Raw genomic sequence first — 24246 nt, 5'->3', positions numbered from 1 at the left:
CGTGTGTGTTCATCCAAGTTGCTTATTTTAACCATGAGGTGAAAATGAATAACTCTTAAGCCTCCTTTGCATAACTTGCTCCCTTTACTCACTGTCCAGACAGCCCTCACCCTCAGCTGCAATCTTTGCCCTCAGTAGATCTGGAGTGAGGACTAAACACTTTCATTTCTAACAGGCTCCCAGGTAATGTAATGCTGCTGATCTGAGATCATACATTAGTTTAAAATGCTCTATTATAACCCTTTATAGAGTTTTGGGGTTCCAATCATGGGCTCTGGAAAATAAATTATACTAGATACTTATATATCATTTCTGCCAAATAAATGGCTGAATTAGTCCATCAGAGAGTATTTGTTTAATACCTACTTCAAAATTCCTATAAAATATTTTCATCTTAGCTTGGTAGATATTTCTAAAGAATTTGCCAACTCAAAATCCAAAAGTCAGTCCAAGTCTTTCAAATGCTGTCAGTAGCCCATCCATTATTAATATTCTTCTCCTTTCTCCTTATCTCCTTATCACCAGGTTATAATAATATATGATTTATAATTCAAACTCTGCAGATGGGGTTCAGGACCAAAGAGGTTTTCCTGTCCTTAAGATGTATTTATTCATTCACTCAATAAATATTTATTGATCACATACTATGTGCCAGGCACTGTGTCTACCGATAACCACAGAACACAAACATGTAAATTTTCTACAGTTACAGAGCTCACATTCCACGGGGGTAGGAAATGGACAATGAAATCCATACATATAAATAATTTCAGACAGTCATAAGTAAATGACTAAACTAAAAACATAATAGGAGAGAGGGAGACTGAAGGTACTATTTTAGACAGGATGATTAGGAAAAACCTTTATGTGCTGATCTCATGAGAGCTGACATGCAAATGATGAGAGAGAGAGCCAACCATGGAAAGATCTGAAAGAAGAACATTCTAGAGAGGGCAGACAGCAGAAGCAAGAACTACAATCCTGCAGCCTGTGGAACAAAAACTACATTCACAGAAAGAGAGACATGATGAAAAGGCAGAGGGCTATGTACCAGATGAAGGAACAAGAAAATACCCCAGAAAAACAACTAAATGAAGTGGAGACAGGCAACCTTCCCGAAAAAGAATTTAGAATAATGATAGTGAAGATGATGCAGAACCCGGGAAAAAAAACGGAGTCAAAGATCCAGAAGATGCAAGAAATGTTTAACAAAGACCTAAACGAATTAAAGAACAAACAAACAGAGATGAACGATACAATAACTGAAATGAAAACTACACTAGAAGGAATCAATAGCAGAATAACTGAGGCAGAAAAACAGATAAGTGACCTGGAAAACATAATGGTGGAATTCACTGCTGCCGAACAGAATAAAGAAAAAAGAATGAAAAGAAATGAAGACAGCCTAAGAGACCTCTGAGACAACATTAAACGCAACAACATCCACATTATAGGGGTCCTAGAAGGAGAAGAGAGAAAGGAACAGAGAAAATATTTGAAGAGATTATAGTCGAAAACTTCCCTAACATGGGAAAGGAAATAGCCACCCAAGTACAGGAAGCGCAGCGAGTCCCATACAGGATAAACCCAAGGAGAAACACGCCTAGACACATAGTAATCAAATTGGCAAAAATTAAAAATTATTGAAAGCAGCAAGGGAAAAAGGACAAATAACATACAAGGGAACTCCTATAAGGTTAACAGCTGATTTCTCAGCAAAAACTCTACAAGCCAGAAAAGAGCAGCTTGATACACTTAAAAGTGATGAAAGGGAAGAACCTACAACCAAGATTACTCTACCCGGCAAGGATCTCATTCAGATTCGATGGAGAAATCAAAAGCTTTACAGACAAGCAAAAGCTAAGAGAATTCAGCACCACCAAACCAGCTCTACAACAAATGCTAAAGGAACTTCTCTAGGTGGAAAACACAAGAGAACAGCAGATTACACTTTCTTCTCAAGTGCGCACGGAACATTCTCCAGGATACATCACATCTTGGGTCACAAATCAAGCCTCAGTCAATTTAAGAAAATTGAAATCACATCAAGCATCTTTTCTGACCACAACGCTATGAGATTAGAAATGAATTACAGGGAAAAAAACGTAAGAAACACAAACACATGGAGGCTAAACAATACATTACCAAATAACCAAGAGATCACTGAAGAAATCAAAGAGGAAATCAAAAAATACCTAGAGACAAATGACAATGAAAACACGACGATCCAAAACCAATGGGATGCAGCAAAAGCAGTTCTAAGAGGAAGTTTATAGCTATACAAGCCTACCTCAAGAAACAAGAAGAATCTGAAATAAACAATCTAACCTTACACTGGAAGGAACTAGAGAAAGAAGAGCAAACAAAACCCAAAGTTAGCAGAAGGAAAGAAATCATAAAGATCAGAGCAGAAATAAATGAAATAGAAACAAAGAAAACAATAGGAAAGATCAATGAAACTAAAAGCTGGTTCTTTGAGAAGATAAACAAAATTGATAAACCATTAGCCAGACACACCATGAAAAAGAGGGAGAGGACTCAAATCAATAAAATTAGAAATGAAAAAGGAGAAGTTACAACAGACACCACAGAAATACAAAGCATACTAAGAGACTACTAAAAGCAACTCTATGCCAAAAAAATGGACAACCTGGAAGAAATGGACAAATTCTTAGAAAGGTATAACCTTCCAAGACTGAACCAGGAAGAAATAGAAAATATGAACAGACCAATCACAAGTAATGAAATTAAACTGTGATTAAAAATCTTCCAACAAACAGAAGTCCTGGACCAGATGGCTTCACAGGTGAATTCTATCAAACATTTAGAGAAGAGCTAACACCCATCCTTCTCGAACTCTTCCAAAAAATTGCAGAGGAAGGAACACTCCCAAATTCATTCTATGAGGCCACCATCCCCCGATACCAAAACCAGACAAAAATACTACAAAAAAAGAAAATTACAGACCAATATCACTGATGATTATAGATGCAAAAATCCTCAACAAAATACTAGCAAACAGAATCCAACCACACTTTAAAAGGATCATACACCATGATCAAGTGGGATTTATCCCAGGAATGCAAGGATTCTTCAATATACGCAAATCAATAAATGTGATACACCATATTAACAAATGGAAGAATAAAAACCATATGATCATCTCAATAGATGCAGAAAAAGCTTCTGACAAAATTCAACACCAATTTATGATTAAAACTCACCAGAAAGTGGGCATAGAGGGAAACTATGTCAACATAATAAAGGCCATATATGACAAACCCACAGCAAACATCATTCTCAATGGTGAAAAACTGAAAGCATTTCCTCTAAAATCAGGAACAAGACAAGGATGTCCACTCTCACCACTATGATTAAACATAGTTTTGGAAGTCCTTGCCATGGCAATCAGAGAAGAAAAAGAAATAAAAGGAATACAAATTGGAAAAGAAGAAGTAAAACTGCCACTGTTTGCAGATGACATGATATTACACATAGAGAATCCTAAAAATGCCACCAGAAAACTACAAGAGCTATTCAATGAATTTGGTAAAGCTGCAGGATACAAAATTAATGCACAGAAATCTCTTGCATTCCTATACACTAATGATGAAAAATCTGAAAGAGAAATTCAGGAAACACTCCCATTTACCATCGTAACAGAAATAATAAAATACCTAAGAATAAACCTACCTAGGTAGACAAAAGACCTGTATGCAGAAAATTGTAAGACACTGATGAAAGAAATTAAAGATGATACAAACAGATGGAGAGATATAACATGTTCTTGGATTGGAAGAATCAAAATTGTGAAAATGACTATACTACCCAAAGCAATCTACAAATTCAATGCAATTCCTATCAAATTACCAATGGCATTTTTTAAAGAACTAGAACAAAAAATCTTAAAATTTGTATGGAGACACAAAAGACCCCAAATAGCCAAAGCAGTCTTGAGGGAAAAAAACGGAGCTGGAGGAATCAGACTCCCTGACTTCAGACTATACTATAAAGCTACAGTAATCAAGACAATAAGGTACTGGCACAAAAACAGAAACATAGATCGATGGAACAAGATAGAAAGCCCAGAGATAAACCCACATACCTTTAGTCAACTAATCTATGACAAAGGAGGCAAGGATTTACAATGGAGAAAAGACAGTCTCTTCTATAAGCGGTGCTGGGAAAACTGGACAGCTACATGTAAAAGAATGAAATTAGAACACTCCCTAACACCATACACAAAAATAAACTCAAAATGGATTAGAGATCTAAAACTAAAACCGGACACTATAAAACTCTTAGAAGAAAACATAGGAAGAACACTCTAACATAAATCACAGCAAGATCTTTTTTAATCCGCCTCCTAGAGTAGCGGAAATAAAAACAAAAATAAACAAATGGGACCTAATGAAACTTCAAAGGTTTTACACAGCAAAGGAAACCATAAACAAGATGAAAAGAGAACCCTAAGAATGGGAGAAAATATTTGCAAACGAATCAACGGACAAAGGATTAATCTCCAAAATATATAAACAGCTCATGCAGCTCAATATTAAAAAAAACAAACAGTCCTGTCCAAAAATGGGCAGAAGACCTAAACAGACATTTCTCCAAAGAAGACATACAGATGGCCAAGAAGCACATGAAAAGCTGCTCAACATCACTAATCATTAGAGAAATGCAAATCAAAACTACAATGAGGTATCACCTCACACCAGTTAGAATGGGCATCATCAGAAAATCTACAAACAACAAATGCTGGAGAGGGTGTGGAGAAGAAGGAACCCTCTTGCACTGTTGGTGAGAATGTAAATTGATACAGCCACTATGGAGAATAGTATGGAGGTTCCTTAAAAAACTAAAAACAGAATTACCATATGATCCAGCAATCCCACTACTGGGCATATGCCCAGAGAAAACCGTAATTCAAAAAGACACATGCACCCCAATATTCATTGTGGCACTATTTACAATAGCCAGGTGATGGAAACAACCTTAATGCCCATCGACAGACGAATGGATAAAGAAGATGTGGTACATATATACAATGGACTATTACTCAGCCATAAAAAGGAACGAAATTGGGTCATTTGTTGAGACGTGGATGAATCTAGACACTGTCATACAGAGTGAAGTAAGTCAGAAAGAGAAAAACAAATATCGTATATTAACGCATATATATGGAACCTAGAAAAATGGCACAGATCAACCGGTTTGCAGGGCAGAAATTGAGACACAGATGTAGAGAACAAACGTATGGACACCAAGGGGGTAAAGCGGCAGGGGGGTGGGGGTGGTGGCATGATGAATTGGGTGATTGGGATTGACATGTATACACTGATGTGTATAAAGTGGATGACTAATAAGAACCTGCTTATAAAAAAATAAATAAAATTTAAAAAAAAGAAGAACATTCTAATGATCTGATTTCCATGATATATTCTGTAGACTGTGCCCCTCCAAGTAGTTGCTGTGTATGCAGTACTCTACGGGTGTCTGATTTTATGTGAAAAGGCTGCTTTGCAAACCCAGTTGGTGTTCAATTATCTCTTCTTTTGCCTACATTTTTAGCTCTTTACAAGAAAAGATCACTGTAGACTACTTTCATGAGGATAGTCGAGAATAAAGGGAGTGTAGGTGCAGATTTCCATGATCCAAGAGCAAACTACACATAGAAAGTTTAAGCCCATCATACATTCCTAAAAGGAAGGAAAATTTCTCTTTAATAAGCACTTATTGAGCACTGGTTACATGAGCAATAAGTCTTTTTTTAAATAGCAGAATAAAATGTGGGTGTATATACATGAATATGATATCAATCCTGTCATCAAGGAGCTTACAGGACTTCCCTGGCGGTGCAGTGGTTAAGACTCGCGCTCCCAATGCAGAGGGTTCAGGTTCGATTCCTGGTCAAGGAACTAAGATCCCACATGCTGCGTAGTGTGGCCAAAAAAAAAGAGCTTACAAATAAACTATAAAGTACAATTGAAAAATTGAGAAAGCAGAAGTACAAGGTGATGGAAATAATCACTTTGAAGAAAGGGTGATTAATTTCTGCTACAAGAATCTGTAAATGTTGCAGTGAGAAGTGAATATTTGACTTAAGCCTTGAAATATGAAACATGAGGCACCATATCAATAGACAGTATTAAAGGCTGTGGAAAGAACCTGTTAAAATCAGTTGGGGAATAAGTGTAAGGAAGAAAAAAGGCCCAAGGATTGAGCCCCCTGCACAAGGATGTTAATGACCTTGAAGGTGAGGAGGCACAATAAGCAGACATTCCAACCATGTCAAATGATGCATAGATCTAGTAAGATGAGCAGTGAAAACTGACCTTTGGATTTAGCAATGTGGAGGTAAATGGTGACCCTGAAAAGAGCTGTTTCAGTGGAGAGTAGAAAGGAATGATTTATTGAAGTTGATTCAAGTCAAAAAGAAAGGATAAGTATTTAAAATCAGCACTGCATATCAGTGTTTCTCAGACTTTAATGTCATTGTGAATCTTGGAGATCCTACTAAAAAGCAGTTTCTGATTTAATAGGTCCAGAGTGGGACCTGGGAGTCTGTATTCTATGAGTAGGAATACAGACTCCCAGGTCTGTATTTCTTTATATACATTTCATCATCCTAGATGATGTTGAAGTTGTTGGTGGGTCTTAATTTGAGTAGAAGAAAGAAAAAGAAAATCAGGGGTTTTCTATGGAAAAATCCAAGGAAATGGGTTGGTTGAGCAAAGCAACTAAGGGAATGTGAGGTCAAGAGAATTATTTCTAGGATTCTCATTACCAGAGCAAGTGTGCTTGCACGCCAATGGGAATGATCCAAAGCCAAGAGAAAAAAATCAAAGATGGATGAGAGAGGGGATAATTGTTTGAATAATGTCCTTGAGTAGTCAAGAGAAAATGGCATCCAGTGATAAATGAAGAGGAAGCTCTGGATTGAAGCACAGACAATTCACCTATATTACCAAAGTGGGCTGCAAAGTTCCTGGGTATAGATGTAGATGAGTTGGGTGGTGGAATGCCTAGAGGTTCTTTTCAAATTGTTTTTATTTCTCAATGCAGTAAGATAGCTGAAGGGACTGGGGGAAAATGTTAGATGTTTGAGGAAAGAGGGGACCATGTAAAATAATCGTGACGTGAGGGAAGGGAACGATGAGCAGGGATTTTTCAGGGCAGAGGAACTACACTATATGATACTGTAACAGTGGATACGTGTCATTATAAAATTGTCCAAACCCAAAGAATGTACAACACCAAGAGTGAAATCCATTGTAAACTATGGACCTTGGGTAATTACGATGTGTCAATGTAGGTTCATCAATGTAGGTAACAAATGTACCACTCTGGTGGGGGATGCTGATAATTGGAGGAGGGGGTTATGCATAAGTGGGGGCAGGGGGTATGCAGGAAATCTCTGTACCTTCACTCAATTTTGTTTTGGACCTGAAACTGCTCGAACCAATAAAGTTTATTATATAAATAAGTAATAATCATGAGATGGTAAATTGATTCTGGCAGTTGTTCTCAACGCTATCAGACCCAATGCTCCCTTTTATAACACATATCTTTAACATCTTTGCAACTATTATAGAAATAATTAATTTAACCTACCTACATATATTTTTTAAATCAATATAATGCCATCACCATAATATAAGGAAATAAAAGGAAAGTTATGCATAATGAAATAACATGTATTCCCATATGTAAATGCTCAGACTTAAGCATTAGGAGACCAAAAACATCTCCACAAAACACTTATACTCTCTAGGGGGCAATACGACTTTTGGTGAGAATCATTATGTTGCTAGAAATGACGAAGGGCCCACTCCATCAGGGACTGTAATTTCACTGGAGACCCATTAGCAGGGGTGTGCATTTTGCTCAGCTGCCTGGATGCAAGCTCAGAGTAGGCCAAGTTGCATTTAATCAGGGCGGCAGCTTTACTGGAGAAGAAAATGGACTGAGAATGGAACAAGGAAGTTTATGGTCCAGGTCCACATCCCTTTCTGCAATTCCATAATCCAAAAAGAGCATGGAAAAAGGAAAGTTTTGTTTTGTTTTCATAAGGTTGTTCACAACTCATTTGGCAACAAAATTCAACTTGAATAGACACAAAACTATTCAAAGCCTTTACTGATCCCACTTATTTAGGCATAATCATCAGTTTCACTGCAGATATAATATGGTATAGGAAATACATTATCATTCTATAATTTGTTTTTAATCTGAATCTGGAAATAGATTAGACCTCAGGGGTTTGGGATGAAGGATTATGACCTGTGTACATAAGGGAATTAATAAAATAATGGGCCATGTAATCTAAGATGGACTAGACAGGAAGTGAGAACAAGAGCAGTAAGGGACAGTGAAACGATGGAGTTGCTGGATTGCAGATTGTTGGATTAGATGTACTGGAAGTGATCCAGGAAGACTGGAGTGATGATCACACACTGTGATGCTTTTAATTGAGAATATGAATCCAGTGCAGTTACAGGTAATGATAAGTTTGGACCATGGGGTGGCTGAGGTGAGGAAGAATCATCCATGTGGATATTGCAGTCACTACGATTAGTACTGGGATATTTAGATCTGACTGCATCAAAGAGTAGTGGTGACTAACATAGTCTGATATCTTCAGCTTCAACAAAGCTGGTTAGTGTGAGGTATAGGAAAAGAGAAAAGTTTGGAGGAAGCAAAGAGGAAAAAGGTGAACACTTATCCCATGGTGTGGAGTAACAGGTGTGAAGAGAAAATAGAAAACTAAAATAATTGGCTCAGTCCTAAGGATACACATCAACAACAGCAGAATTTTGTATATGAGCCTGCTCTATTTAGCTAAAATGGAATAGTTCAGGGGTCAGTAAGCTTTTTTTCTATAAAGGGCCAGATAATAAATATTATAGGTTTTGTGTTATAGTTACTCAACTCTGCTGTTGTAGTGCAAAAAGCAGCTATATCCAATAGGTATAGAAATAGGCATGGATCTGTTTCAGTAACATTCTATTTATGGTTACTGAGCTTTTAATTTCACATAATCTTCAATGCCAGGAAATATTACTCTTCTTTTGATTTTTTTTGTTCAATCATTTAAAGATGTAAAAACCTTTCTTATTATGGTAGGCAGCAGTCCAGATTTGGACCAAGTGCCAAAGATGGACAAATTCTGGAATTGTTTAATATGTAGATAGTAAAAGGGAAGAAGATGTTGGAACCAGATTAGAGAAGGCTTCAAAAACATGCTAAAGCCTCTGCTTTTTTATTTTGTTGTTATGCTTTAGAACCTATTCAAAACTGTCATGGAAGCAAAAGATATATCATCAGTGTTTCAGGAATATAAGTGGTTGTAGTAGGAATAATGGATTAAAAAGACAAGAGATTGGCTGCAGAGTGTCTGTTTAGAGGCCTTGGCACTTATGCAGAGAGGACATAAATGCCCAGGGACACCATTGTTTGAGAAAGCAGAAGCCATTCAATGTCATTAGAAATAAAGTGGCAACATTGAAAGGATATTAAATATACAGTTTTACTATCTCTCTGAACATACTGTAAGGAGAATGATAAAAGAATATTTAGAAACATTAAAGAGATTTAACCCAAATGACTCAGACGGTAAGAATATGACGCTGGTAAAGAAATGAGGGGAGCGGGTACACAGAGAAGAGTTCAGAAAAAGGCGATCTAAGAATATGGTCTTAGCTGGTACCATAGCTAAAATTATTTTCTCCTGAGACTTGAGAATTCTTTTCTATGACAATTTCTTAAAATACTTATCTCTCTTGAATTTTATGCCTGGCCATTGTGGGTGAAACCCTAGGGGACGGAAAGGAGAATTCCCATACTAGAGGCTACAAGTGATTCTTACCCAGTAAGGCACGTCTGAGACCCATTCCAAGACCAAAGAATTCCTGGACTAGGTCAGCAAGGAACACGTTGCTGGTATGCTACCATGGCAGTGGTTTCTTGGCTCCCTCTGTAGAAAAGTAAACATATACCCTGAAACCTCTGCCAGGAGCCTTTGTATTCGTCCAAAAAATCCCAGCAGAACTGAAGAAACTTGATGAGTACTATGCAGAAAATCCACTCATGTTATACTTTGTCCTCTGTTATTTGCAGACTACACCTTAAGTGGGGCAATTGAAATTTGGTCCTGGGCTGCCTCTCTTCTACCTGTATTCTCCTCCAGCACTAGGGCAGTTAATAATACCTTCTATAGTGAAAAGTGTCATGAAGGACATGGACATACCCTAGCATTTGAGGAAACTCATGTACACTGGTCCCTCCCTACCACTGAAGCTGAAATCAGAATGAAGCAAAGAACCAGGTTTGTGATAATCTGGGGTCTCCAACTTCAGAAAAAAGAAAGATAAGCCATGGAAGAACAAGGATGATGGTTTGGCTTGAGAGGAAAAGGAGCACAGTTAAGGAAGGAGGGTGGGTGGAGACCAGATCACATGGTGTCTTCTAAGATAGGAAGAAATTTGGATTTTTTTCTAAAGGAGATGGAAAACCATTGGAGGAAGCAGCATCTTATTTACCTTTTTTAAAAAAATCACTGGGATATACCTTTTCATTCTTTCAGTGGTACCTCTTAAAGTTCATAATTTCAATCTCATCCAACTTATCTCTTTCTTTTCCTTTATATTCAGTACTTTTGTATATCGAATAAGAAATCATTCTCAACCCCAAAGTTAAGAAGCTATTTTTCCATTTCCTTCTCAAAGTTGTATTTACCTTCCACAATTATATCTACAATCCATAGTTATAGCTACAGTCTGGAACTTATTTATGTGTGCAATGTGAGTTAGGAGTCAAGATTCTAATCTGTCACATGTATAGCTGTCTCAGTATTGTTTCTGAAAATACTAGCCTTTTCCCACTGTCACCTTTCTCATGAGTTAGTGCCTTAGTCAACTCAGGCTGCTATAATAAAATACCATCAAGTGGTATTTACTTCTCATAGTTCTAGAAGCTGAAAGCCCATGATTATGGCATCAGCATGGCTGGTTCTGGTGAAAGCCCTCTTTTGAGTTGCAGACAGCCAACTTCTCATTGTATCCTCACAGTGACGGAAAGAGAATAAGCCAGCTCTTGGTTTCTTTTTATAAGGGCACTAATCCCATTCACAAGGGCTCCACCTTCATGACCCAATTTCTTCCCAAAGGTGCCACCTCCAAATGCCATCACACTGGGGATTAGATTTGAATATAAAGTTTGGGGGAACGTAGATCTGTCAGGTTATCCCATGTGTACAGGCCTGTTTCTGCGTTCTACTGTGTTACATTCTACGGCTTTCTACAATTTTAACAAACTACTCAAAATATTAAATGTTGCAAGTCAAAAAGATGGATGTAGCTAAAAAAACTAATTCTTATATACTTCATTTTCTTGGGGACAGAACAATAAAGTATAACTGGAGAAATGAGGACCTACACTGTCTAATTATATAAAGTAGATTACCTAAACCAACTTGCATTATAGCACATTTGGGAGTTTTAGCTAAAAAAGAAAACAAAGTATTTAAGTTCTAAATAAAGATTGTTTATGGAATACTACTCAACCATAAAAAAGAACAAAATAATGACATTTGCAGCAACATGGATACAACTAGAGATTATCGTACTAAGTGAAGTAAGTCAGAAAAAGAAAGACAAATACCATATGATATCACCTATATGTGGAATCTAAAATATGGCACAAACGAACCTATCTACAAAACAGAAACAGTCAGGGCTTCCTTGGTGGCGCAGTGGTTGAGAGTCCGCCTGCCGATGCAGGGGACATGGGTTCGTGCCCCGGTCCGGGAAGATCCCACATGCTGTGGAGCGGCTGGGCCCGTGAGCCACGGCCGCTGAGCCTGCGCATCCAGAGCCTGTGCTCCGCAACGGGAGAGGCCACAACAGTGAGAGGCCCACGTAACGCAAAAAAAAAAAAAAAAAAAAAAAAAAAAGAAATAGACATAGAGAACAGACTTGTGGTTGCCAAGGGGGAGGAGGGAAGAGAGAGGGATGGAGTGAGAGTTTGGGGTTGAGAGATGCAAACTATTACATTTAGAATGGATAAACAAGGTGCTATTATATAGCACAGGGAACTATATCCAATCTGTGATAAACCATGATGGAAAAGAATATGAAAAAGAATGTCTCTATGAGTAAAAGCAGAGATTGGCACAGCACTGCAAATCAACTCTACTTCAATAAATAAAGCAAAGATTGTTTGAAGCACTGATGTTTACATATTTACCCATTTTGATACACTTCTAACCATATATGTAAACAAATTATTTAGAGCTGCAGTTTTCAAACATTTTTGGCAATGACAAAATACTTACCCAGTGATTCCAAGTCATAGTTTGAACAACATGAATTTAGATCTTAAAAATTCCAAAGAAACAAACAAAAACGATTATTTATGACTGTGTAGTCCACAATTATGTTTTAATACATTTCTTTTTTTTTTTTTTGCCCAAATAAGGCAGAACCAGTAATACTTACAGGCTGACATTCATTATTTATTCTCACCACTTCAAAAATAATACAAAACAGTTTCGTAACCAAATTGTCCTACCATATTCCTATTTAGAGTATATATAGACCTTAAAAAGCCTGGAGCATCCAATGTGCCACAATGATCTTCTCCTGTACAGATATGCATTTTATTGGTTTTCTACTTACCACATTACACATACAAAAAAAATCTCTAAAGGTAATGTTAAATGGCTGATCATATAGAATATATTCCTAAAAGCCAAGTAACTCTATATAGAGAGAGATGGCATTGAGTTTCCAAAAGAAAGGTTTCCTGAGAGGTGGTGATTCTTGATTTGAGTCTTAAGAGAGGTATAAGCTTGGAATCAAGCTCGGGGTGAATTTTATGGGAGGGGTGATGTTAGGATATTCCAAGACAAAAATTACATTTTCTGGGCTAGAACTGGGGTTAGATTGTGGAGCTCATGTCTGTGCATTAACTATCTTCTAAATACAAAATGGAATCTGGATTGGATCCTAGAACAGATTTTTTTTAAAAGGAGATTATTGGAAAAACTGGCAAAGTCCAAATAAAATCTGGAGTTTAGTTAATAGTATTGTACCAATGTTGATTTCTTCATCTTGCTAAATGTACACTGGTCATGTAAGATATTAACATTAAGGGAAGATGGTGAAGAGAAATATGAGAACTCCCTGTATTGTCTTTGCAGCTCTTCCATAAACCCCCAAATATCTCAAAACAAGAAAGTTTAGGGCTTCCCTGGTGGCGCACTGTTTAAGAATCCGCCTGTCTATGCAGAGGACACGGGTTGGATCCCTGGTCCGGGAAGATCCCACATGCCGCGGAGCAACTAAGCCTGTGAACTACAACTACTGAGCCTGTGCTCTAGAGCCCGTGAGCCACAACTACTGAGCCTGTGCACCGCAACTACTGAAGCTTGTGTGCCTAGAGCCCGTGCGCCACAACAAGAGAAGCCACCACAGGCCTTTCTGAGCGACATGGCGACTCTCTGGAGGCGGAGTGTCCTCTGCGGTGCCAGAGGTCGGCGAGCTCTCTTCCTCCGAACCCCAGTGGTCAGACCGGCTCATGTCTCAGCATTTCTCCAGGACTGATCAACCCCAGGATGCTGTGGAATACAGCACATTCACCTGTCACCCAGCCACCATTCTGGTTCCAAGGCTGCATCTCTCCACTGGACTGGTGAGAGGGTTGTCAGTGTTTTGCTCCTGGGCCTAATTCCAGCTGCTTATTTGAATCCTTGCTCTGCGGTGGACTACTCTCTGGCTGCAGCCCTCATTCTTCATAGTCACTGGGGCGTTGGACAAGTTGTTACTGACTATGTTCGAGGGGCTGCATTGCAGAAAGCTGCCAAGGCAGGCTTTTTGGTGCTCTCGGCGTTCACCTTTGTTGGGCTTTGTTATTTCAACTATCATGATGTGGGCATCTGCAAAGCTGTGGCTATGCTGTGGAAGCTCTGACCCTTTAGACTTAACACCTTGAGAAGTGATTGTACATTGGGCTTCCCTGGTGGCGCAGTAGTTAAGAATCCGCCTGCCAACGCAGGGGACATGGGTTCAAGCCCTGGCCCGGGAAGATCCCACAGGCCACAGAGCAACCAAGCCCGTTCGCCCCAACTACTGACCCTGCGCTCTAGAGCCCGCGAGCCACAACTACTGAAGCCTGCGGACCTAGATCCCGTGCTCTGCAACAAGAGAAGCCACCGCAGTGAAAGGCCTACGCACCACAACGAAGAGTAGCCCCCGCTCGCCGCAACTAGAGAAAACCTGTGCACAGCAACGAAGACACAATGCAGCCAAAAATAAATAAATAAAATTAAAATTAAAAAGTAATCCTGAATCTTTAAAAAAAAAAAGAATTGATTGTACACCTCCTTGCCTCTGCTCTGTCATGCCATTTCAACTCACAATAAGAAGGAAGTAACAGATTAGTCCCGCTGATAAACCTCTTCTCCTAATCAGCCGGTTATTTTTAGAGTTTAATCTTTGAAGAAAGATTTGAGAGAAATTGTATCCAAGAAACTGTGAGACTGAGCTTTGTATTCTGGAGAGTTAATGCGGTGTCTCACAGCTTCTCAGAAGACTCACAGTATAACTAAACATTATATATGAGCCTTTGTCTGTTAATTTATCAGACTTTTAAAGGGAATTCAGCTTTATTACTCTCAATATTTGATCACACTTCTATATTTGTCCTAGAATGATGGAGAAAGGGAACGACTGTTAATTCATAAGTAAAGACTTTGCAGAAAATTAGGCAGTGTTTTGTTTTTGTAAACATCCCCCCCTCTGTTCAGTCGATACCAGTTACTGATGGTTACGTGTCCTAGGGAGATCTGAAAATCATAAATGCTGATATTTCACATTACTGATTTCTAAATCCTAGGAAGAAGAGCCTGGAGAGTTTCTGAATATAGATAAGTTTCATGGAGGGAAGAGGTCCCTTTATAGATGTTTCAAATTGTTACTGGTTCTAAATGGAGACTTAATCCTCAAATGTGTTTATTTTACTTGTCCTAAAATAATCTGTCCACAAATATAAAATTATAAGTAATAAGTTGTTGTTTTCCCATTGTGGGAATCTCTAATGTGAAAATGTATTCTATGAAGATAAAGTTTTTTTAAAAATAAAAATGATGTATAATAAAAATTTATTCTACCCTTTTAAAAAAAAAGAGAGAAGCCATCACAATGAGAAGCCCGCGCACCGCAACGAAGAGTAGTCCCCGCTCGCCACAACTAGAGAAAGCCCATGAGCAGCAACAAAGACCCACAGCCAAAAAAAAAAAAAAAGTTAAAAAAAAAACACATCTGAGGTTGACTCATAAATTTTTATGGAAAAATGAGAAATTACCTAAAGTAAGTTAGATCAAGCTCTGAAATTTTCTCCAGGTGAGCCCAATTTTAATAGGTCCCTTAATAGGAAGGGAATTATGTGGATAGTCCATTCTTAAGAGGAAGAAAGGATCTTATGAAACTGCCAAATAATAACATTCACGGATCATTGTCAAAGTCCAGGGAGAATCTGTGGTCTAAAAAATAGTCTTTAGCTCCTGCAGTGAGGCTCACTGCTAAATTCTCACAAAGAAAATGAAACATGACAATGTTTATGTGGTTATAGCTTTCATCTAAAGAGCATAAAGACTGTTGAAAATATACGAGATTTGGATACAAGTCTCATTCTGCTCAGTGTGAAGTACCAGACAGCTTCCATTTAGATTTTGTTTTAATGCAGAGCCCATTTTCTCCCATTTTATGCCCCCCCATGCCTACTCATCCCCCACCTCCAGCCTGGTAAAGGTGGTCAAATGGTACAAACTTCTAGTTATAAAACAAGTCCTGAGGATGTAATGGTGACTATAGTTAATAATACTGTGCTGTACGTGTATTTGAAAGTTGCTAAGAGAATAGATCTTAAAAGTTCGCATCACAAGAAAAAAAATTTGTAACTTTGTACACATAAAAGTTAACTAGATGGATTTAACTAGACTTATTGCATTGGTCATTTTGCAATACACACATATATCAAATCATTATGTTGTGTACTTGCAACACATATATGTTAATTACATCTCAGTTTTTTTAAAAATGCAGTCAAAATGTACCTGAATATACCCTCATAAAAATCTTATTCTACTAAGACATCAAATTCCAAGCAGAAACATTTATTATTGCCTGGCTTTTTCTGAATGGAAACTCTAAAACTACATTTCAAAAGCTCTTTAAACAACTGACTGAACTTGGAAAATTAACTTTGCCTTTAAACTTTGTGTCAAGATAGCAAGACTTAGGTTGTAAACTCTGGCCCATAAACTAATACCTCTGTGGCTTTGAATAAGGCATTTGTCATTACTGACTTCCCATTTCCTTATCCATAAAATAGGTAATAACAACTCATAAGCTTTCTATTAAGATCAAATAAGTATATAAAAAGGCATTATAAATTACAGAAAATAATAATGCAGTAGGCTTTTTATGAAAGCTATACCCATGGAGTTTGTAAAATACCATAATATAAAATGCTATATCTCAATGAATTAAGCACACTCAAGTTCTAATCTGAGTTTAGCTACTTACCAGTGTGTAAACTTTCTTTGTGCCTCAGAATTCTCATGTTAAAATACTAATAAAACGATGATAATAATAACAATAGTAATATAATCATTTTGTAAATCTGATTTCAAGATAAAATGAGACATTGCATGTAAAACATTTAATTCGCTAAGTCAAATAGAGATAGACTGAAGCTCCAACAATGAAACAATGTTTTACAAGTTTAAGGTTAATATGCATCGACTATACATGACACATGTGTTCTTAAAATATTCCATTCCCATTGCTCTTGGCATGAAGATCTAACTTCTTACCATGACCTACAAGGGCTGGGGGTCTGGCACTGCACATCCCCTCTTGTTCCCCTTGCCTTCATAGGTATTCCATCCACTGTCAGGAATATGTCCCCTCTCAGCTGACCACCTTCAGATCACAGCAGCTCTAGGGAAATCTTCCTGAACTTCCTGATTCCGTCACAGTCTCCTATTCTGGGCGCTCTTAACACCCAGTACCTACCCTTCATTGTCCTAATAATAGCTGCATTTCGATATTTACAAAGCGTGATTACTTCGTTGTCTTTAAATTTTTAACATCTTGTTCATCATGAATTTTTGCACTAGTTTTATTGCTTAAATATTGCATTAAAATATTATTAATCTTAACTGAATTTTAGGACACCCTCAAATATTTTTGCAGAAAACCAGTAAGTTACATGCCTCATCCTAGTTCTGGTCCTGCAACTTCAGCCTGAAAATTCCAGGAGGCCTGGGATACATATCCCAAGGATCCAGAACAATGGCTTGACTGCGGGAGAAACTTAAATATGTGTAGAGTGAATTAGAGCACATTTGTAGTTTTTGAATTCTAAGACGTTTTAAGGGAAATATTGGTTGGTAACACAGAAATAAATTGTCAAACTAAAATTTTTTTAAAAACCAGCTAAAATGTTATTCTTAGAAGAATTACTATGACTAAAACTTTAGCAATCCAAAAAGCTGCTTGTTTCTACCAACCACCCTCTTTGTATCAATTTCGAAAGGCAGCCCATTTTTGTTTCAGGGTTTAATTGGTTCCCTAGCTCATTCTGGAGGAATTCAATTTCCCTTGAGCTGGGTTCATATGACAACAGATGCATTCCTTCTTTTTGATTTACTTCTCTAGGGCCATGGAAAGGAAAGCTAAAGCAAAATGGGAGGAAGAAAAATTTATGTAAGAGGTGTAGTGTGAAATGTAAATTTAGATTTTCTAAACATGTAGTCTCCAGTTTACAAGCAGAGCTACATTAACACAAACCAAGTGACCAGATTGGGGAAGGGAATTAATCTTGTTGATTGTATGCACTGTCTCAAAAGTTACGGGGGTGATAACAAAACTGTGTGGTCTAGTGAATAAGATGCAAGAGTTAGATGAAAAAAAGGATCTTCGGCTTTAGTTATATGTGTGTATTTCTCCCTCTCTCTCTCTCTCTCTCTCTCTCTCTATATGTCATCCTATATATAAATATGTCATATATACATAAGTGATGTTTATTTATATTTTGTGTATATATCATTATATGTATCATTTACATATATAAGTGATAACGATGACATTTTATATAGATTTATAGAGAGAGCCTCCAGTGAGGAAAGGGACTTCCAATGACCAATGACACTGCCATTTAAAGATTTGGAAAGAATGCTCTTCTCAGGATTCTTTGGCTCCTTTAAGTTGTATTTCTTTTTGAAGCCCAAAACATTAACATTTTTATCACACACACACACACACACACACACACACACACACACACACATCTGGTTCAAACCTGCTCTGATAACTTGCCTGTGCAGTTTCTAGAGACCATAGCAGTGCATCACAGAGAACAAGAGAGAAGTAGTTTCTCACAACTCCTGCCTTCAGAAATTCACCTGCAAATAAAAATATTTTAAGGTAAGGAGCTAAGGAAGTTTTATATAACATCTATATCAAATGGACGGGGACCTGGTATGCCTACTGGGGGAGATCAGGGAATAATACATTTTTTTAAAGTTTAATATTTCCCCTATTGGAAACGATCTTTTATTTTTTTCACTGGCATTTATTCTAAAATAAACACCCCCCCAAAAAAGAAAGAGTTGAGAACTGCTCCCAGATATATATGTGAATTGCAGGCAAGCATCAAGTGAAAATTTAAGAGGCTTTTAAACGCTGATTTGGTTTTTGTTTTAATGGTCTGTGTACTTATACAAACTATTAAACTTCACTAGACCATGGCCAACGGTGAGCGTTGACTGGTGCTTTCAAAGTGAGTTGTGTTACCTTTAGAGACACGAACAGTCACATAATGGCTGAAAAAGAAAAAGCAGTAATAGGAGTTTCTCTGCGACTGGGGGTAGGGTGAGATGGGGAGGAAGTTTGGGGGAAGAGAAGAGAAGGCACAGGGAAAGGCGTGGTGTGCATTCCAGGGGGTAAAAACTGCCTCCACCAAAATCGATTTTCTTCCATTGATATATAACTGCTTAAATTTGATTATACTTACGTTCATTTGTTCAGTAGAGATTTACTGAGTGCCTACTTCTTGCTAAAACTGGGCGATGGGGGTTCAAAGAGGCTTTCTCACGTGGCGGGGGGCCCAATGACTGCGGCGCGGGGTGAGAAGTACGGGGAGGGGGTAGGGGGTGTGGGGGGACTTGCCCCTGCCCGCCTGCTCTTGGTTGAACGTGACCTTGCGCTGGCAGGTCCGGCGACCAACCCCACCCGGCGCGGAGCTGAGCCACACCCACCTCCACGCCCACCGCTGCTTGATCCCTCGACCTTCACAAGGTTGGTAGAGCCTTTCCTTGGAAATTCAACTAATCAAGGCAGAGTTGAAAAGTAGGTGTAGCCTGATGACAATGTGTCCATCAAAAGGAGGGTGGGTCCAACCGGCGGAGCGCAAAGAAAGGTTGATTCCAACAGCTGTCGGGAGCAGAAGTAGCAGTTTCTTCTACGTCTTACCTTTGAAAGGAACTGGAAGAGCGGAGCGCTTCGCGGTTGCATGGGTAAGTCTTGTTCCATGGAACTGCTTTTTTCAGCTATTGGAGACGGTGTGTGTACCGAGTTCACTACTTAGAATGGATTTTTAACCGTGGATCCCAATCAAAAAGATTTTGAAAAGCACAAATGGGAAGCGTTTTATCATCCTGGAACCAGGTGGGGAGTGGACCTTGGCCAGTAGACTTCTAGTGTTTAAACGGCGTTTACCTACAGCTATTTGGGCCACTGACCTCAAACTTTCAAAACGTAAAGGAGGAAAGTACACTTTCAAGAAAGCAGATGACTGGTTGAATTTTCTTTGAAGTTGCATTTTTAAATTTTGTTCTAAAAAACTATAAAATTGTGTTGTAAAAATTTTGTATAAATATTGTATCTCATTGCAAGAAATGGCTAGGTCTATTTTATGTTAAAATGTTTAAATTATTTATTATAAAGAGTAAACTTATTTTCCTCTTCAATTATCTCTGCAAATGGCACTACCATCCACCCAATTACTTGAGCAAAAAATTGGACCGCTAACTCATTCTTGCTTCCTGTTTCTCTTACCCCCTTTATCCAACCCGACAGCAAGTTTGGAAGGCTCTATCTCCATTTTCCCTCTCCCTCCATTTCAGCTCCGCTGCTACCACATGCTCCAAACCACCAACATTCTTTTCGTAGATTACTAAATAGCCTGAGGGATTTTTTTCTGCTTTCACTCTTGCCTCCCTTAATCCATTCTTCACAAATCAGGTTGAGTAGTCTTTTAACCTAAATCACAGCGTGCTAATTTCCTTGTTTGAAAGAAACCCCTTAATGGTTCCCCATCGGTTTGGGAATGACATGCAAATGGCTCCCTCCTGCACCGTCCTCAACCTTATCTCAGACCTCTATGGTCTTTGCCCGCCATTTTGTGTAATAAGCATGGCTTTCATTGCAGTCCAGCAAGCTAATCCCTTTGTGCTTTCTGCTGCAGCCTGGAAAGAACACTCTTCTTCCACCTCTTTCACCTGGCTAATACTTTTCTTCTTTTTCAGGCTGGGTCTAATGCTTCCTTGGAGGCCTTTACAGACATTGTTTTTAAAGATAGCCTCCCCCTACTTTTCCTCTTATTGGTTTCATTTCATAGCATTTTTCTCAACCTGAAATTATTTTATTTACCATTTTATAAAAACTTTATTTACATTTCTGTCTCACACAGATAAAAATGCTATGAAAACCAGGGACTTTATCTTCTTCGTTGCTCTAAGTGGTCAGCACCGTGGGAATTCCCTCGTGGTCCAGTGGTTAGGACTCCTGACTTTCATTGCCGTGGACCCAGGTTCCATCCCTGGTGGGGGAACCAAGATCCCACAAGCCGGGCGGCACGGCCAAAAATTTAAAAGAAAAAAAAAATTTTTTAATTTAAAAAGAATTTTTAAAAAGGGTTAGCACCTAGAACAAAGTTTGGTACTAAATATTTGTATGACTGAATGATTGAATAAGTAAATGCTGCACCCTTGGAACTACTTCTATCACAATTTGAGAAATATAGAATATAGTATATAGTCTCATGCCATTAAGTAATTCAGGTAACATCCTATACTATGTTTAACCATTACGTTTTCCATGTGGTTATTTCTACCAAAGGAGAATATAGTTTATCAACAAGAGTATTCTCATAATAAATTAATAAGTTACCATTTCAATTTATACATTGTTCTCACAGGCTTGCATATTGTGTGAGAAATGGCATAATGCTCAGACATCTGACAAATAAGAATCTAGTTTAGAAAGGTAAGGGCTGTACTTGGACCCTGGTAAATTCATAAAGAAAATACCTTTCTCTCAACCCTGATCTCATAGGAGATGTTGTTCTAGATAACATCTTGGCATCATTGATAGACAACTTTATGAAACTTCTACCTTAAGCATGTCTAACATCCCAAATAAATTTCTAGTAAATTAATTTTATAAGATTGCTAAATAAGATATCACCAGTCTGATGACTAAATGCATATTCATCAATTCATTTCATTAGACAAATGTAGTAAGTGCTGGGGCATGTGAATAAGACAGGAGAGGCCCGTGCTCTCTTAAAGCTTACAGTCTAGTAGGTAAGACAGGGCTTAAATAATCAGAACCAAAGGGCTGTGGTCAGTGTAAAACAGGGAGCTAGGAGAGCGTTTAGCTTGGAGACCTAATTGAGACTAAGAGTCAAGGGAAGCTTGCCTGAGCAAGTGGCATTTAGGCAGAAATCTGAAATGCAGGTGGGAAGTAAACCTGTGCATGCCCCATCTGTGCACATGCTCATAGGTAAGGGGGATTGAGAGTGGGTAGTTTTTTTGGTTTTTTTTTTTTAATTGTATAGTTTGGTATTTATCCTAGTTTTTTTTTTTAATTGAAATGTAGTTGATGTACAGCAATATTATGTAAGTTACAGGTGTGCAGTATGAGGGTAGAGAGGAAAGAGCATGGCACTTTATTGGAAGGAGACTTTATTATGGCTGGAGATGAAATAGGAGAACTGGAGATGGCAAGAGATAAGTTTGGAGAGAAAAGCTGGAATCAAACCAGTTGTAGCTATTTTAAATGGACTAATTGAGGGAGGGAACTGTTGTGTTCTTTCCTACTTAAACTTTAGATCTAGAGATTTTGCTCCAAAGGTGCTTGCTATATGCACTAATACAAAGTGAAATGAAAATTATTTTTAGCTATGAGAGCACGATTTTTTTAGGCAAATATTGCTGGATACAGTCTCCCTGGTTTATTTCACCTTTATAAAGGACAGAATAAATAATAACACATGTACCACTAACATTATATATTAGGAATATAACATATAAACAGCTTGAACATATTTTTTTTAAGATTTTTTTTGATGTGGATCATCTTTAAAGTCTTTACTGAATTTGCTACAATATTGCTTCCATTTTATGTTTTGGTTTTTCGGACACAAGGCAGGTGGGATCTCAGCTCCCCAACCAGGGATTGAACCTGCACCCCCTGCATTGGAAGGTGAAGTCTTAACCACTGGACTGCCAGGGAAGTCCCTGAAAATATTTTTAGATAGCCACATTTAAAAATAACCTCCTCAAAAGAATCATGCTATTCTTGGCAAAAGAAAAAAATACAATGAAAACAAAACATGCATTTCAATTGGTAAGGGAAGAGGTTTAAATGTCTTCTTAAACATGAGTATGTATATTACATAGAAATATATATTTATATAATATATGCATATATTTAAGAAAAAATTTAAACCTCTTCCCTGAGCAATTTATATATAAATATTTGATTTATACTTAAATATATATAATGAAAATATTAATTATATATTTATTTGTAAATATGTATATTGAATGCTTAAGAAGACACTTTAAAATCTCTCAGCAGTTTTTAAATGTCAGATAACATTCATATATATTTCATATAAGTAAATATATAATTTTATTTGTAATTTATATAGTATATATTTACATATATAAATATGTATATGTGTATATATAGTGTTTAAGAAGGTATAAAAGCATGTTTTGTTTTCATTCTATGTATTATTTTACCAAAAGTAAATGGCACAAACTTTTGGAGGTGGCATTTTTTAATGTGGCTATTTAAAAACATTTTCAAGCTATTGATTTTCATTCCAGTACTTTCACATTTGCTCCTTTTTAAAAGCATTTAATTTTTGTTCCTACAGCAGGACATCAGGATGCTAAAATTAAGAGATCTTTTATAAGACACAATGGTAACATTAAGCAAAGGACTCTTAGAAAGAATATAATATATTCATGCTGTAACTTTCATAGTACTACTTTTAGATTTTTAAGAAAAGGATCAAAAACCACTCATTCCCCTGTGCCTTTATTTTGACTTGCACTTATAAGAGATGGCAATACATAGATTTCACATGGCTTATTCTCTGGATCCCCATCTTATAGAACAAGGGTGGGCAAACTACAGCCATCCACCAAATCAGTCTCTGCTGTGCACTGCCCATCCTCTGTGTACTGTCTGTAGCTGCTTCTGTGCTACGGTGAGATTGAATAGCTATGACATAGGCCCTAGGGCCCACAAAGTTTAAATTCAGGCTCTTTACAGAAAAAGTTTGCTGCCCTTGGTCTAGAACAGTACCTGGCACTTAGCAGGATCCAACATCTACTTATAGAATGAATACAAAGGTAAACTAACAGTAGCTCACATGAGTGGTCAGCATTTGGTCTATGCCATGAACTGTGCTAAGCACTTTAAATGCAATATTTAATTTGAATTTCACAGGAGTGTTACATAAGAATAGGCATATCTTGCTCCCTCACCTCCTTTAAGTTTTTAGTCAGCTGCCACTACCTCAGTCAAGATTCACCTGGGGAAAAAAGAAAAAGATTTACCTGGAGCTCCCTATTTAAAATTGCAAGCCCCTGCTTTCTACTGGTCCCTTGGCTTATTCTATAGTGCTCTTTGCCTTATAACATACAATGTACATTACTTATTTATTTTGTATACCCCATGGGGCATACATTACATTTTGGGTATAATATATCTATTCACTGGTGTGTCTCAACCCATGAGTAGCCTAGAAAAGGGCTAGCACATAGTGAGTGCCCAATGAACGTTAGGTGATCAATAAGGGAGGGCAGATAACTTACGGGGGATACCCAGGAAAGAAATGTTTATGACCCATGTCTTACGTACGTACATATGTCACAGC

At 37.7% G+C, this 24246-nt stretch overlaps 1 protein-coding gene across 1 annotated transcript; it reads left to right on the top strand.

Annotated features, from left to right (window-relative positions):
• The first annotated feature begins 13493 nt into the window (after positions 1 to 13493).
• LOC132417523 (succinate dehydrogenase [ubiquinone] cytochrome b small subunit, mitochondrial-like) lies at positions 13494 to 13973 on the top strand. Its single transcript, XM_060001149.1, has 2 exons — positions 13494 to 13545; positions 13663 to 13973. The coding sequence occupies exons 1-2, from the start codon at positions 13494 to 13496 to the stop codon at positions 13971 to 13973; spliced, it is 363 nt and encodes a 120-aa protein (XP_059857132.1).
• The last annotated feature ends 10273 nt before the right edge of the window (positions 13974 to 24246 follow it).

This window comes from Delphinus delphis, chromosome 21 (genome assembly GCF_949987515.2).
Source record: "Delphinus delphis chromosome 21, mDelDel1.2, whole genome shotgun sequence".
Taxonomy (NCBI): domain Eukaryota; kingdom Metazoa; phylum Chordata; class Mammalia; order Artiodactyla; family Delphinidae; genus Delphinus; species Delphinus delphis.
Note: the sequence above shows the minus strand (reverse complement) of the source record. Positions and strands in the feature narration are given on the sequence as shown.